At 41.5% G+C, this 17,756-nt stretch overlaps 1 protein-coding gene across 1 annotated transcript; it reads left to right on the top strand.

The window, feature by feature from the left end:
• Positions 1–1,641: 1,641 nt before the first annotated feature.
• Positions 1,642–15,054, top strand: timp2a (TIMP metallopeptidase inhibitor 2a). The gene is made up of 5 exons (XM_084568297.1): positions 1,642–2,049; positions 8,343–8,443; positions 8,535–8,643; positions 11,770–11,894; positions 12,955–15,054. Exons 1-5 carry the CDS (start codon positions 1,920–1,922, stop codon positions 13,150–13,152), a joined length of 663 nt encoding a protein of 220 aa, XP_084424423.1. The 5' UTR covers positions 1,642–1,919; the 3' UTR covers positions 13,153–15,054.
• Positions 15,055–17,756: the final 2,702 nt, after the last annotated feature.

Below are 17,756 nucleotides of genomic sequence, written 5' to 3'. Positions count from 1 at the left end.
CGCACTGGAGAAATTAAAAAGTGTCTGCATGTAACGCACATAATAAGACTAAAATACAAATACTAATGTGTATGTGCACCTGTCGTACACACATAATTATAGTATATACGACCGTGTGCAATGAATATAGGACAAGGGCAGTGTAAACGGTAAACATGTGCGAGGGAGTTGTGTACAGTGACAAAAAAATAAAAGAAGTTGAACTGTATTAAAACTGTGCAGGTGTTCACAGAGAGACAGAAGTTCACTTATTATTATTTTAATTTCACAGTCCTGAACTAAATGTAATCATCAGGGAGGTGATTCAGCATTTAATCAAATTAACTCTTGATTCAACTGAGTTTTCATTTTGGAGGCTGTGGTTTGTACTACTGCTAAACTGTACAAGTTTCTATAATTTTTAACAAGCGCAATTTTAGTCAGTTGTGTAGGAATATAAACAGAAACATGTATATCACGTATATTTACTTCTAATTCTGTTTCTTGTACATATGCAAATCTTGTTTTAGTTTTTTGCTTACACTGTTGTATTTTATTCACTTCATTCCTCTTCTTCTTCTTCTTACACCTATTTTTCTTTTTACTAGCAGTTTTCAAGATTTGTTATTTTAATTTTTTTCTTAATTTGTTGTGCAACTGAACTACTGTGACCGAGTCAAGTCAAGTTCAATGCAATCCAGTTCAGTAGAAACAGAAACTACGTCAGAATCAGCTTTATTGGCCAAGCATGTGTGTGCACATACAAGAAATTTCACTCAGGTAACTTTTGCTCTCACACAGAAAAAAAAAAAAAAAAAACACAGAACTTTTAGAGGTGCTACCCAATTGAATGTGTACCTGTTACTGCTTTGCTTTTTATATTGCATAAATAACCAGTAATATGTGTGCTGGTCATGATGAGCTGAGTGCATATGCTAATATGCTAATTTGTACATTTTTGCTTATACTATTTTATTTTATTCTTTCATCTGTGGTTCTTAAGAGTGGTTTTTTTATGTGCAGCTCTGCTACTGTGACTAAGCAATTTCCCTTGTGGATGAATAAAGTTTATCTAAGTCTAAGTCTAAGTGGGGGTGTGGGATTGTTCATTGTTTATTACATGGTACTCTGTAATAGAGTTTTGTTTGGTGTATATGTGACCGTGTACATATGCATTTATGTTTTTTTTGTTTTTTTTTTAAAAAGGAAAACGTAAATTGTATTTCAGTGATTTGAAATATTGTATTGTATGTTTTCCAATAAAAATATTTTTTGGGGAAAAAAAACACACAGAACTTAAATTAGCGTAAAAAAAATAAATCTCAATCTGTACACATAAATAAAATAAAAAAGAAAATTGAAAAATAAAGGATAAGAGCAGAACTATCCAGGAGTTTGTACAGTGGCCAGGGACATCCTCCTAAAATGATCACACAGCTGAGTTACCACCTTTCTTAAATAGTTTTAACATAAAATAAACACTCGTGAGTGGTAATTCAGTGCAGGACTGTTATATTATATTACTATATTATATATTTTTTAAAGCTCCGGGTGGCTCCAGCTCCAGACGGAGGGACGGAGGACGCCCTCTGCCGGCTCCAGGCGCCACCCTCCGGGGGGGAGGAGCCGCACGGGCAACCGTATAAAACCGCCTCGATCCCCCGAAACAAAAACAGTCCCAGACAGACAGACAGACAGACAGCTGACACATCCTCACACCGCGTCTCCTCACCTTTATACACACCGGAGCAGAGCGAGCACGCAGTCCGGCGTTGTTGACGTCTGTGTCGGTAAGAAATTAAAAGACAAGAAGAAGAAGAAGGAAGAAGGAAGGAGACGCCGCCGCTTCTGGATCTCTCCTCTGACTGCAACGCATCTACGCAGCACCGACCACCGAAGAAAAAAAAAACAACCACATCGCGTCAGTGTTTGTCTCCAAAATGCCGTTTTCCGTTAACGGCATCCTGTGCACGCTCGCGCTGCTGGTCCTGTGGAGGGTGGAGGAGCTCGCGGAAGCGTGCAGCTGTGCTCCGGTTCATCCGCAACAGGCGTTCTGCAACGCCGATGTAGGTGAGTACAGCACCGGAGAGAGAGAGGAAGGAAGGAAGGGAGGGAGGGAGGGAGGGTGAGGATGATGTTGTTGTTGTTGTTTACTCCTCGGTCCATGTTGCACCAGCGACTTGAGCTACACACACACACACAGCGGTGCTCTGGAGCCTCTCAGCCCGCCTCTGGTGCTCTTGAATGGGTTCAAACAGGCTGAAGGAAACCGCTGGAAAAGCCTGGAGGAGGTGGAGGGGGTGGGTGGGTGGGGGTGGTGTTGCTCCTCAAGGCCATGGCCCAGACAGCTTGCATTCTGCACACACACGCAGATCCCATTGTAATATTTATTTATTTATTTATTTTTGACAACCTTTAAAGCACAATTCAGCACACACATTAATGAAAGATAAAACCTTTAATGCAGCTTTTTATTTTGCACTTCCCTCTTAGGAGCTCAGAGCATCTTTCATGAATTAGTTATCACAATCAACTTTGAGTTTTTTATGTCCTCTTGTGTGCTCAGCAGCCACGGTTAAGACGTGGCTGTTTAAATATTGTGCATTGTGAGTATGGGGAGGAGGGGGGGGGACCGTCAATGAACGTAATGTCTTTCAAACAGAGAGAGTGTGTGTTTACTAGCAGGCTTCACCCGGGACGAGGCAGCCTTGTCTGGCTTTCGCAGGGCAACGTGGCACCAGAGAGGAAAAGAGACAAGGAGGGAGAGAGCGCGAGAGAGAGAGAGAGAGAGAGCGTAGAGGAGGACACAGGATGGAGGAAAAGTGAGGAGAGATTTCTAGGGGAGATTGAATCTCAACCACAGAATATGTCACAGCTTTCCTCCTCCTTTTTAAAAGAAGTGGGGAGAGAAAAAAAAAAGAAAAAAGAAAAATTTCCATTCCTGTCCAGTTTCTTCCTGCTCGGGGTGGTGCTGGGAGGAATTACAGGAATGTTTCTGGGGTTTTCCCAACTTTGCTCCGGTGCAGCGCAGGGACACACACTCGCGCACACACACTTCCACGGCCCAGATAGACAACTGAAGGCCTGCCGCCATGCACGGCGGACTCACACTGGCTACACATGACATCTGGCCGTCAGTTCAGGGTGTGCTTTAGGGGGAAAAAGGCAGTAAAACTCCCAGTTAAAATATGCATGGTATCCTTGAGAACGAAGACCACACCACTGTGGCTCCGTCTTTGGGTGTGGGAACAGGGTCTGTGTAATTTCATAATGCCACATGACCGCTTCATATTCAGGTGTGAGTCAAGGTGTCGCTGAGCTGGCAGGTCTTAGAGACAGGATGTCTAACGGGAGAGGTGTGCAGGCGTTGTTTTTAAAGGGCGGATGAGTCAATAAGGCTTTTGTTGGTTCTCTCAGATCGGGGGGAGGTTGCAGGTTAATAGCTCTGCAGGCCGCTAGAACAGCAACCAGTGTGTGGCCGCAAGTATTTTTAGATCTGAGGACGAGGCCACATCTGAAAACCCAAATCTGCTGATAATACACAGCAGCAGAGAGGAAGGGATGAAGAAAGCGTTGTGGATTAGGAGCAGGGTTGAGATGGGTTTGCAAAGGGCAGAGAGTTGGCTGAAAATGTGCATGTAGGCAATGACAAAGTGACATTGTCAAGAGTTATGTGGTCTGACAATTGGGATTTGTTTTGGTGGATCCCACTCGCACACAGCAGTGTCTATGTGTGTGTCACCTTCTGGTTTTCATGCAAAGTGATGCCCTGGGCCGGACCACAAGCCTTAAAAATCACGCAGTGTCATGGGCTTGCCACACAATCACACACGCAATATACATGTGCAGAGACAAACATCCTCTTCTCATATAAATCTGTCGACCACAAAGGGGAACTTCCACTCAGCCCTGCCCTGTCAGACTGCCCTCAGGCTGGTCGGCGGTCAGGAAGATCGGAGTCACCCTGTTGTCTGCAGAAAAGCGGCAGTGGACACGGGAGCGGACAACAGCACACGTTCACATTTATGCCATTTATGGAAGTTTCCTTCGTGAAATGATCTCAACGTGCATCGTGAGTTTTAATCCAGATGTTGAAAAGATTCACATCATCTACATGCTTTGGTTCAATAACCAAACGTTAAATAAGTAATATTATTAGAGACGCCTCTAAAAATGTAAATCTTGAACAGTTAATTGAAAATTAAAGCTGCACTTTTTAGTATTTTATGTAAATATTTGGCTCAAATGACTTGATCAATCATCAAGTTAATTTGCACCCAGTTATATCGGTTGCACTGAACTCGGGTCCAAACAGCAGACAGAAACATCAACTAGCTTGTGAAAAATATTTTGTATTATTAGAGGTACCTGAAAGTTAAAGCTGCACTTTTTGTATTTTTAAGTAAACAATGGCTCAAATGATCTCGCTCCCTTTTATTATCAAGTATTAAGTGAATTACCTCCAATTATTTTCAGCAAACAATGTTCTATAAAACAGTTGCGCTCAGCTTACTAAGGCCCAAGCTGCAAAATGACACCATTAGCAACTAGCTTGTGAACGTTTTTTCAGTCATAAAACATTGTTCATATTTTAAATATTTTGTTTTATTCAAGATGCAACTAAAACTCATGGAGATCTTATTAAATGAAGGCGTTTATTGGAAATTAAAGCTAAACTTTTTACTGTTTTAATGTAAAATAATGGCTCAAGTTAGCGCTACTTATATTACCAACTAATTCTAAACTTAAACACTTAAACTAAAACGGTTACACTCAGCTTATTAAGTCCCAAACTGTAAAACAATACAAGTAGCAACTAGCTTGCGCACATTTAGCAACCAAAGAGTCAGATAGTTACCTCAAGAGAATGGGAGAGACCAGAAACAGAGCTAAAAGTAGAGTTTATATTGGCGTAGTTAGACTATCTGGAGGCAAATGCAGAATTTTAGGCTAACCGTTTTCTGTTTTAGTGTAAAATGTCGCCCCCAAGTGGTCAATTATCAATTAATGCAGCTTTAATGATGAAACGTTTGACAGAGTGGCTTGTTTCCGCCTCCCAAATGTAAGAATTAATCGCTTTTCTCTGTTTTATGTCATTGCAAATTGAACATTTTTGAAGATTTAACTGTGAAATCAGTAGATCACGCAAAGCGGACTTTTAATTTAGGCCATCCACTTACTTTGGCTGAAAATACGCTGTTGTTTTTAAAAAGGCAGTATAATTTTGCAGACGTCTTACATTAAAACAGCTCTTACTTTGACTTTAGGCTCTCTGTTTTTATGGACTTTTCTTTTTTTTTTTTGCCCAAACACTTGTCACCTTTGCTACTATTGTTGTATCCACATCTGTTGTCGGTGACAGCAGTAACGCTTCAGCAACTCGAAGACCTCACAGAGAAAACCAGAGCTTCCGAGCCCTTTCATACAGATGTTGCCAGAAGTCCTGAATTGTGTTTTCGGTCGGCTCGTCTCCGTTCAAATGACAGGTTAAACAGAAGGCCCACATACGTCTGGAGCTGAACAAACCACACCAGGAAAGTCGGGGATGATTTGGTGGTCACTGGAGTAAGAAAAAAGAAACGGACAGTCATGCGGTGGAATGAACGGGGGGCACTTAGGATGTGGTGTGTGTGTGTTCATATGGGGTTTGCATGGAAAACATTGCGTAGTGCAACTGATACGCATGTATAAGTCATTAAGCGTCGTCCCGGTCGGGAGCAGTCGAAATGTGGGTCAGATGGTGGTTTATGGAGGGGGCTCCTGGCTGCTGATTGACTGCTGCTGATCTGTTGAATTCGGAATCAAACTCAGACGCCAGCAGGAACCCCCCTTGGTAGTCTTTTCTGTTATAGCATCACGCTACTGTGTAGTCTGCCGCCTCCACAACACGGTGTTTAGACTGGACAATGAGCTCTGCCTTTATTGCAGGGGTGATCGCAGAAGTAAACATGTCTGGTAGACAGATAAGCTCCCATAATAGCAATCCGTCGAGAATAGCAGGTTTATTTCCCCTCTGTATTGTGTCCTGCTGCTGATTCTTTGCTCATTAGTCCATGGCTCGGAACGAGGGCAGGAAATGAGAGCGGAAAAACCGGGAGGAATGCGGGAGAGAGTGCCAGCCAGGTATACTGCTGTGTGTGTTTATGTGTGTACTCTGGCTGCCGCCGCCGCACATTTGCATAAGCATCAGAGTTTGCTTGTGAAAACCTGGAGCCCAGATAAATCACTTTATAAAGCCATTTATCACCTGCTTGGACAACTTGTTCCGTTTTTTGCTCATTAAAAAGAATTTGCTCACGTCCGAGTCAACTAATCTGTTTTTAAGCCATTTATCTCCACTTTCTATTTTAGCCGCAATTAATCAAAGTATTCAGGTAGTGATTTTTCTTGATTACAATTACGGAATCTGTCCCGGCAAAAAAAGAAATCAGATTTAAGCCTTTATGTTTGAGCTCTTGAGCATTAACTTTTGTGACATAAACTTTCCCCCCTGGAAGCAACAAAAGAACTCGACAAGGAGATTATATATCCTTATAAGTCCAACATTTCAGAGCCGAGTTAAGCCCAGAAAAGAATCCAAAAACCTGCAGGTGGAGAATAAATCTGGCCTGCCTTCGTAAAAACAGGGGGGAAGGTGGGGGGGGGGGGGGGTAGTTTTGATTAAATATGAAGATAACGAGCCACATTTTTCAGCCAGTCTTTCCAGGAAGACGTTCATCTTATTTCACTCGCTCTTTGACGTGAAACACGATAAGAAGAAAAGCTAAACTTAGAATGAAAGAAAGATTGTGCGATAAGACCAAACCTTGGCTAGTAAGGTGTGTTGTTGCATGTGAGCGCCGGGACACGTGTCTTTGGAGTTTGATTTCCAGTCGACGAGCAGCTCTACATGCGTCTTTGTTCTCCTTTTAGCTCTGTTTTTGGTCTCCACCTACTCGCTGCATTTGCGCGCAAGAGCAAGAAGCCTTAAAAATATCTTTTACAATAGCTTTTTTTTTTTTCATCCACCGAGTGAAATCAGATTTAATCCACAACGGTAAAGCAATAAAACCAAAACAAGGAGCTGAAAGAGGCTAAAACAACGCGAAGAAGTGCAGAGATTTCGCTCTCTGGTTCGTCGTTACGCTCAAACTTTTTCCTCATAGGCTGCGTTTTCATGTTATGAGCGACAAAAACTACAACGCGTTGGCGTTGTTGGAGACGTCAACTGTTTAAACTATCGAAACAAAGCATTTGATTGGTTGAACGCATCATTTAAGTGTCGAAAAATGTGTCATATCGACGCTAATATTATTAAATGTAATACTGAAAATCTTGTCTTGATTAAAGCAGTTTAATTCAGTTAAGATAAACAGTTTTGTTGAAGACATGCTTTACGAATTTCACACACCCATATTGAATTTATTTTAAAAGTATACAGTAAGTAATTCTTGGCTTACGTTGTCATAAAACAAATATTTTGTGGTTTTGTTTTGCTGGCGTTCAGGAAAGGACGACACCTTCTTCACGTGCCTGACATTTTTATAGACTAAATGAGTAGACGGTAATGAGTCGTTATTAGCTGCGTGTGCAGAAAAAGCACTCATCAGCAGGAAGAGTGAAAAAGGAGGGGAAAGGGAATGAGCAGGAGAGCGTTATTAACTCTGGGAGCCGTGAGCCCCCATATTTGCGTCTGCTCCAAGCCATAAACTGAACCCAAGGGTGTAAGAGAACCAGCAGTCGACTGTATGCGTGTTTATCTATGTGTACGTGTCCTCTGTTCCTGCTTATTTTATGTTTCTTTTCCCCTCTATTGCTCATATTTTCCATTCTGAATAAATGCCCGAAGCATAGCTGAAGCTTGAAGTCAGTCAGGCCATTAAAACACACGCTACACACACACACGGTGAGAAACAAACCTCTGGCCGAGTCTTTCTCCCGTGTATCGGCTTTCAAGTAGTATTTTTTTTTAATCCTTAATTCTCGTCCTCTGATCGCTTCCTGGTTGTGTTTTGAAGGTTTGTGCTTCAGGCCAAGTCTGTCATTGTGTCTGGCCCTCGTGTACTTTTGGGCTATCGTAAACCTTTAGTTGGGTTTTTCATTGACTGGTCTGCTGTAGATGCTAAAGCTGCGGTTGGTGCACGAGACTTCAGACAGTTTTGGAGGCTGTTTGAACTCTTTGTTTTGTCTGAGATGTGGTGAATTTTGGTGAAGATGTCGTTCGTCAAGCGGAATAAACGAGAGGTTGATTAGGTGCTGCAACACGTATTTATTTTCTCAGTTAATCATATCAGACTTCATGCTGTCTCTGGTTTATATTGTATTATTGAGCGTTTGTGTGTTACGATCTGACGCCAATGTGCTTGTTCTTCACCCCCCGACAGTGATTCGAGCAAAGGTGGTGGGAGAGAGAGAAGTGGATTCTGGAAATGATATCTACGGGAACCCCATCAAGAGAATCCAGTATGAGGTCAAACAAATCAAGGTAAGAACTGATGCCTCCAGGTGTTTTAGTCAAAAATACTTTGAGTCCTTCGTTGTGATCCTTGACCCCCTCAATGCGGTTTTTGCTCCAGATGTTCAAGGGGCCGAACCAGGACATCGAGACCGTCTTCACTGCTCCCGTCTCTGCCGTCTGTGGCGTCACCCTAGATGCCACCGGCAAGAAGGAGTACTTGATCTCAGGTCTGTATGAAATGTTGTGTATTCTCGGCCCCTAATGAAATCGTGTTCAGGGTACATCCTCGGTGGCTAACACAATTTTAGGAGATGTCCTTAGATGGGACACCTCAATTTGCAGGAGATTATCACCACTGGAAGCTCGAGCCAGGTGCCTCTTAGCTTAGCTTAGCTTAGCTTAGCTTAGCATAGCATGAACACTGTAAGAAGGTTTTTCTTTGTACAAATTAAACAAGTTTAACATAATAAACCGATTTGTTTCCACTGCTTATGCTAAGCTAGGCTAACTGGCTTCTAGCTTTAGCTTTTAAGAATGGCAGTGATCTGCTCTTCTTGGCATAAAGGCAAATAAAAAAATATTTTCCAAAATGTTGAACCGTGTTAAACACACATTGGTGGCTTTTCCTCAATAGCTTTATTACACATTAGTAAATAAATAAATAGTTTAGAGAGGATTTAAAGCTTTAAATCATAGCTTAATGTCTGAATAACTAATTCATTTGGCAGTTATTTCATTTAAACCAGATATGTTTTACTCTGGTTTGATTCCTGACGTCTGCTGTTATCTAAAAACAGTTTTAGATTTTTATTTTAGCAGCATCAAAGCTAACAAGAAGCTACGCAAGGAGCTGTGTAATTCAAACGGCGAACGTTGCATACTAAAAAATAATATAGACGCAACAGTAATTACAAAAGTGCGAGATTGCAAATTCACATTTAAACTTCTTCTATTCCTTTAAACGCACTGCTGCTGTTTTTGCACAACTTAGATGTTTCAGATTGCAGTTTTTGAAAGATAGACCAAGATTCGACACAAAAACAAAAAAAAGGGAAGAAAAGAAAAGGCAGACAGACGGAGAACATCATCAGATACAGACCAGCGGGTGTAAACAGTCGGCCAGACAAACAGGAGATCGGATAAAGACTAGTGGACAGTTTTTCATGCTGGAGGAGTAACTGTTTATGTTATTATGGGTAATGATTGACTGTTGCCTAAACCCTGTGGAGACGGGGAGTGAGCTAGTCTGTCGTGGTACAGCTGGTGCTCCTGCGATGTTTCGTGCCTTAGTGGCTGTTTATATATGCACAACTTCGGTAAACTTAGAGCAGCAATAAACGTTATGGTTTTTTTTACATAAACAAAGTGTCACATGACTACTTTAAAGCGAAAGGAGTCCCATGCAGTGAGGCAGCGAGAGAAAATAAACCTCCTCGTGTCCCCACAGAGCAACACGTTTCAGCCGATTGTTTGCGTGTGTGGCTGCAGCTTTTCTGTTTTGTTTCAGTCTCGTTGCTTTCACAGTGCAGACAGCTGTTTCTGGTGGAGAAGCGGTAAACACTGGTCACTATCGCTCAGCTCCACACTGTTGGTGAAAACAGTGTGGAGCTTTTAGCAGCTAAAGAGCCAGATGTTTCTCTCAGGATGTGGTAGAGACAAACAAACGGAGCTAAAAGAATTAATGCTGGACTAACATTCATCAGTCTCCTCACAGCGAAGCTACTTCTAATTAAAAGTTGTTAATATGTTGGTGTTAACAGCTTGTTTCTGCTGCCCCCAAGTGGCCAAATAAATAGTTTTGAAAAAGAAGTTCAACACAAATTTATTGATTCACTTTCTTGCCAAAAGTTAGATTAAAAGAGCAATATCAGCACCTGTCCGTTAACTATAAGACAATATTTCAAACTACGTGCAACACTGTTAGCAAACGGACAAGCGTAGTCGCCTACATCGTCACAGAGTTGCCGCTAAGGCGCTCGTTGACGCAAACAGAAGTGATAGTTTGACGCTCAACTTTGATTTGTGCATCAGCTCAACAGCTCACCAGCTTTTCACGGTGACGCTGAACACACCACATGGCAACAAACTAGCTTAGCTTACTTTAGCTTAGCGTAAAGGCTGAGGAGCAACAGCTAGCTTCTTATTGCCGGCTTCCACTGAAAATAACTTGTAGCCTTTTTTTTTTTGACGGGTTTCAACAACAGCTGGTTAGCTTAGCTTAACTTAACATGAAGGCTGAGGAACAACAGCTAGCTTGGGATTTTCAAAAAGAAAACAAGTTTAGAAGAACCCATAGTTAACATTTGGACGCACGCAGCTTCAACAGTAGCTGGTTGGCTTAGCTTAGCTTAACCATGCTTCGTGTAAAAACTGAAGAGAAAGAGCTAGCATGGCTTTGTCAAAAAACTGAACTGCGAGCAACTGTAATTAATATTTTAATATTTAACAATTATCCTTTTTCCAGAGGGGTATGCATTGGGCTTAGTTTTAGAGGTGCTAGCAGGTGGCTAGCTGTTCACCTCAATCATTGCTAAGCTAAGCTAACAATCTGGAAATGCATGAGAGTCAATCTTTAAATCTCAACTAGCTTTGTACCCATAACTAAGTACCAGAGTAACAGACTATTCCTTTAATGTTTTTATGTTGAATCTGGCCGGTGAATGAGACACAGTCCAGTGAGTGGAGGAGACAGAGGATCATGATGTCATTCATGCTCTGGTTTCCCCATCACAGACAGAGATGCACCCGCAAACACTCGCCTCTAATTACATAGAGTTGTAAGAAGAAGTGCTGAAGCCAGCATTTCCTCTCTGTCGCTCTTTTTTTTATTTTTTTTATTTTCAAAACGCAGGAGTTGAGAAGTAGGAAAGAAAATGAAGTTTCTGCCGAGCGGGGCATCTTTTTTAAAGTGACTCATCCTTTCTCCAGCTCGAAGGGTTAAATGTGAAACGTGAGTCAGTCCCGTCGGCGAGGACGCACTCTAAAGACTTCAACATGTTGAGAGCTGCTCTGCAGACAGATATTGGTGAAGCGGAGAGGACGCAGCCAAGGCAGCTCTGTACACTCAGCTTGACGCATCGGTTTGTTTTGACTGGTGCCACTCGTGCGATGAGTTTATCACGAGGACAGGTGGTCTCTGTTGACGCCTGCAGGCACCCATCTGAAAAGTAACAGATTTTATCAGCTTTGCTTATCTGGTGTCTGTGGTTTTCGGAGCAGTGGGAACATGTATATTGATGCATCCAGGAGCTTGGTGGTGATTTGCATGTTATGTCTGGTGTATCATTTCGAAACCTCATCTACATATACATCTATATATATATATATATATCGGCCTTTTGTTCTTTTTCCAGGCAAGGCCGAGGCCGACGGGAGCATGCATGTGACCCTGTGCGATTACATCATGCTCTGGGACTCCTTGAGCACCACCCAGAAGAAGAGCCTCAGCCAGCGCTACCAGATGGGCTGTGACTGCAAGGTAAGGCAGCAGAGGTGCCGCCTGTTTGGTGCGATTTATCTCGGTTATTCACTTCCTGTTGCACAAATCCAGACATAACACAACAAACAAGACGAGACTTGAGCCACAACAGCAAACCAGTTGGCAAACATGTCGCACGTTGGTACCTTAATGTGAAAATGGCTTGCAACACATAGTGATTCATCAGCTTCCCCAAAAGTGGACACCAGATGTAAGAAACTACAGTTTTCCTGTGTACACATTCGTATTACAAAATGAAGCCCTGGTGTTGCTGTGGTGTTGGCTTTCAGATTATGGTTGATTGCATTTAAACTACAGCAGCTAAATGTGCCTGTATTATGTCCGGTAAACATCATGAGCGTCTACTTTGTCTTGAACTCAACAGTAGACTGACTGACGGAAACAGTCCCATCCATAACTGGACCTTTACATCATTTTTCCACATAGCTTTTCAGAGCAGGACACAGTAAAGTTGAAGGCTTTTCATGTTGGAGCTCGTCATTTGTTCCTTTTAACCGCTTGTTCTACGTTGCTTCAAAATAAAAGCCACTTTAGCGCTTTTAAATCCTAAAGGCGCATGTTGTGTTTGTTTAACTTTAATTAAACGGTGATGCTGACATCAGTAATTACACAGGTTTCTGTCCGTACCGTCGATTCATAAAATCCTCCAATAGATTATGATGTTAATTAAAAACACAGCCTGATTCCGGCGTCCTCTTGTTCGAAATCTCGCTGCAATCTTGCGAGGTCGGTCCATGTGTGAGGGAAGAGATCCAAAAGGTAACAGAAGCCACAGCTCTGAGATCACCATCAGACCTGACAGCTGACTAAATTTCTAAAGTATGCTTAAAAGCAAAACCATATGCAAGATGTGAGGCTAGCTATCAAAAATCTCTGGAACCAAGACAACATTTGTTTTAGTTTTGAGCGTAATTGTTCGGTAGCCATACCCGGCCAGTAATGCCACTGGTATTTTAAATTACAGGACCCAGAACTAAGTCTGTAAATAAAACCGGTTGTGCATACAGTTCAGGGAAGCTGTTTTGTGTGTTTCCCACAGATCGTGCGCTGCCCCTCTCTGCCCTGTGAGATCTCCGCCCCCGAGGAGTGTCTGTGGACGGACCTGATGATCGAGAAGCAGGTGCACGGACGCCAGGCCAACCACTACGCCTGCGTCAAGAGGGCGGACGGCTCCTGCTCCTGGTACCGCGGCGTCGCACCGCCCAAGAAGGAGTTCCTGGACGCTGAGGACCCTTAAGTCATGTGACTCGCACGCGTGACTGCCCACTGCACAGCCTGACGGAGATAAATGTAAACGGTTCCATTGAGAGAAAAAAAATAATAATAATGTTTTTTTTAACAAAACCATTATCAGGCAAAGTGATTTTGACAATTAAGATAAAAGATAATGTGACTGAAATTACCTGCTGCGTCTGAAAACAACCTTTAGCCTCTCTTTGTTTTGCGGTCACCCGACGTTTCTCGGGCACCGCCGCTCTGAAGAGGCTCAGATGTCGTTCTCACACACAGCAACTTCTGTAGAAAACATAAAATAGCATCATGAGACATAGACTGGTCAAGTGATGATGTAACTTCCTCCTGAGGCTGGCGTCAGGAGGACATAAATTCTCGGTGAGACAGAGCACTTCCTGCCCCACAAAGCTCTTTAACAGCTCTGCTCTCCGCCAATCAAACCCCCGATCTTCAGACGACCATTCGCTAAACCCGTTCTACTTTTATTACCTCATTCTCCATTTTTATTCCAAAGCCAAATTCCAAGTTGCCTTTTTGTTTTTTTTGTTTTTTTGTTTCATTAAATGACTGTCTCCCTTCTCTCCGAACGCTTATTAGTTGACGCTTTTCTCATTTTCTCTGCTGGGAACTATTTAGCTCAACCAGTGACGTCCTGACGCCCACGACATGCTTTCTTTAAAAAGAACATGATTCATCTTGTGCGGCCGATGGTTGTTTTCTGGTTTCTTTAGGTTAAAATCTTAACTGAGGCTAAGCTCACTGGACCAGTCTATGCTGTGTGAATAAGAGCACTCTAAATTTAAACCTGCTCCTGAGGTCAAAACAGCACCTCTTCACTGCCCTTGAGTCAAATCAGAAATATCAAACCCCCTCCCCTTCTTCTTTCTCCAAATCTTCACCCCTGTCCCTTGTTATGTAGCTGTACAGTACCTATGCATATACTTTTGTTGTTACTTGATGATTATTATTTACTGCATTAGAACTAGATTTGCACTTTTTGAGGATGAGTTCCAGTAAAGACAAGAGCCTGAATACTCTGATGTGACAGTTATTACCGTACCGCCAAGACCGACAGATCCACCTCAGGTGCAGATTTCGCCTATTTCGAGCGCTTTGGTTTGATCCGTACTCACAAACAAAACTCTTGCTATCTTAAAAAAAAAAACAAAACAAAAAAAAACAAGACATAGTACTTGCAGTGGAAGAAAAACAGAAAAACGGATGCGTGAGAGGTTTGGACGTAAAGGGATTTTTTTGATTTAACGTGTGAAAGAGAAACAAAAAGAGCTTGTGGGATGTTCTTTCAGTGTCTTTGTATTATCTGTTGATTGTAAATGCCAACAGCGGTTTCATGATTTGCCAGTATATCCTCGCAGACGGTTCATTTCATGAGGTCTTTACACGCTTCGCTTTCGACTCGTCTTTCCTGCTCCTTCCAGTTATTAACGAAAAAGCTTTATCGCTGTCCTAGAAAGCAAGTTACTCAATCAAAGTTTACAGTGCTGTTTTATACACCTCAAGCTACATTAACAAAAAAAAAAAAAAAACAAATATATATATGATGGAGTATTAGAGGCATAATTTAAAAGTAAACTCTTTCCAGTTTCCATTACTTTGTATTTTTTCAGTGTTATTATTATACCTGTCATGATTTTTGTGTGTTTTCGCTGTCTTTGTCTACGATGTCTTTAGCTGTAGTGTCGAGTCGAGAAGGTCCTCTTGCGCTGGAGTAACGTGAGAGTGAGAGCGATTAAATCCTTTTTGGAGAAGGGGTAGTAGAGAAATGAGAAATGGGTACCTTGTGTGAATAGAGGACTGTGCATGTGTTTGATGCTTTGTGTAAGTCCGAGCGAAGGACAAAAATATTCAGTATTATCAAATAAAAAAAAATACAAGTTTGAAAGAGTACACGCAGCCGGGGTGTCGTCTTTTCTCCTTAATCCTGGGATCAAGTGTGAAAGTGAAACACACATGCTGACCCAAGAAGCACAATGTTCTTCAGTTTCAGAGCATAGTTAGAAGCTGCAGGGATAGAAAAGTCTACACATTCGTGGTCCCCAGAGGATAAACCCTAATGTTTTTTATGAGATCCACTGACATTTCCAATAGTGCCACCATGAGGTCAACATTTTTGACTCCAAGGGGAACATCTCAAAACCTATTGGATCAACTTTTATGACGACTTAAAGTTTTCCAGGAGATTGCCTCATCTTTGGGAAAAACAAAACAAGGTTCTACAAAAAGAGAACGTTCCTAGAACTTGATGTCCCGATCCGATACTGACCTTTTAATATTGAGTATCGACCGATCTGAGTCCCCATTTGATCTTAAACAAACTTAGGTATTCTCCTGGAACACAAGTGCGAGAAGATGTAGAAGTAGTCTACTTGTTTTTGGGGGGATTTTTTGGCACCCATTAAAGTGGACGAGGAAGAAGACGTTTTGACGCTATAGGGACAGTTCTGATTTATGGCTCATCTCAAATAAATGATTACAACAGATCAGGACCGATCCAATCATTTAAAAAACGCCTGGATGGCACCAATCGAGACAATTCCTAGTCATCCTCAACTTTGGCTCCCACTACCAAATTCAACCTGCTGATAGTGGAGAGTTGGGTCATCCCCCGATGGAGTTTTGGCACCGTAGACGGTATTTGCTTTTAAAATAGAGAGCGGTGACAACAAGATTAATGTTAGAGTGCCTGGCTAAGCAGCTGGTGTAAAGCAGGAAGCTTGAGGCCAAGAGAAGGTGCAGACCAACCAAATGTTGATTCACCAAAAAAAATAAAAATACTAAAACTTGATGAAAACAATCACCGTAGACCATTGGTGGCATATGGTCATCATCATCATCATCAATCATCCCTTAAAGACTGCCACTAATCAACTCACAAGCCCTACCAATCCACAGGAGGACACCTTCACCAAATTCATAATACAACACTAAATGAATTACAAACACATGTACTTATTACCATTATCGCATTTACAACTACACTAATAACTTAATTTAAAACTATTTCCTACACCACATTCGATCCTGCCAATTCCTGTTTAACATCTGAACATGTTCTACCCCCCTCTCCAATCAAACACTTGGTTTCTCCCGGAACCTTTATAAAGGGGCTCAGGAGCAAGGAGACACAGCAGAGCAAAGAAACTCTAGATGCTGTTCTAAGACATAACCTTTACACATTAGACTGTATCTATATAATTATATATAGATACAGTCTAATGTATATAATAATATATAGATACAGGCTAATGGATATATAGTTATATCAGGTTACTGGAGTTTGCACCTTTCAAATATTTAGACATTTACTTAATACATTCAATATCTTTGTCTTTCAAAGTAATTTCTTTATGTTTTATTATATTACCAAAGAAATATTGTGGTACATTTTTATAGTAATGAAGCATACACTAGCAATATCAATAATATACATGAGCGTTACCTAGGCAACCGGAGCCTGGAAGGTCCACTGGAGATCAGCTGTCGGCTACAAGACGATGGGCTATGAGTGAATCGATTGACATGTGGAAGGGGTTTAAGGCGGTGTCTAACGGTCGTCTATACCCCTTAAATGTTTACTGGGATTCTGGATTTTTGTTTGTTTGCTCTACTGCGGTTTCTTGACATTTACTGCATCGATGCAATGAAATATGATGCAGACTTCTATTTCCTTCAGGATGAATTAACTAAGCTAGTTCAGTTCAGTTAATGTTAAAGGTTAAAAAAAAGTGTGTTCTTTCTCAGACCGGAGCTAATTTATTTCTTTGGTACAAACTCATGTTAGCAGTTTCTCAGTTACTTCCAGAACAAAACAAAAACATTTCACTGATTAAACTGGGGCAAGATATTCCTCATGGTGGCAATAACGTCTACATGTGAGTCATGTGTGTCTGTGTGCCTGAGTGGTATTAATCCTTTTTGTTTCAGCTTCCTGTGGGCCAGCCTGTGATTGGAGGAGGCCGGCAGAACTGAAGTTTAAAAGGCCTTTGTTGGAGAAGCCAGACCTGCTCCTTTTTTTTTCCTGTGGTCCATCCAGAGCTGAACCACTCCACATCTTCAGTGTATTGTCACTTCATAATCTGAATCTGAATCTAATCATAATCTAATCTAAAACTATACACGCACTTCTGACTCAGAGTATGAGTGAGAGTTAGAAAAATAGGACTGTACAGCAAATTTATGTTTGATTGCTCTAGACTACTGTATGGTTTCAAGTGGATAAAATAATAATAAAAATTATAATGATAAGGATACTAGTTATTGAAGACCGTGTTTCCTATTTGGCATGCGGGAGTGTAACCCTATATACTCTTCACGTATATTATGTAATGAACCATTTAAATGGTGCCGTTTATGTAACTATGTCTATCTACTAATCTAGTGTTATCTAACTATGTAACTAATTGATCTATTTCTCTCTGTATCTTACTATCTATCTACAATGATTCTCCACAAAATACGTAACTAACTCTCAAAGCAACTACCACCAACAGCAGCAGCAACAAAGCAACCTACTCTGCAAAGAAACATTTAAATGAACACCATTAAATAGGGATAGAATATCTGGGGTATCCCTGAACACACTCGATC

Source organism: Chelon labrosus (genome assembly GCF_963514085.1).
Source record: "Chelon labrosus genome assembly, chromosome: 19".
Classification (NCBI taxonomy): domain Eukaryota; kingdom Metazoa; phylum Chordata; class Actinopteri; order Mugiliformes; family Mugilidae; genus Chelon; species Chelon labrosus.
The sequence above is the reverse complement of the archived record's forward strand: the minus strand, read 5'-3'. Positions and strand labels throughout refer to the sequence as shown.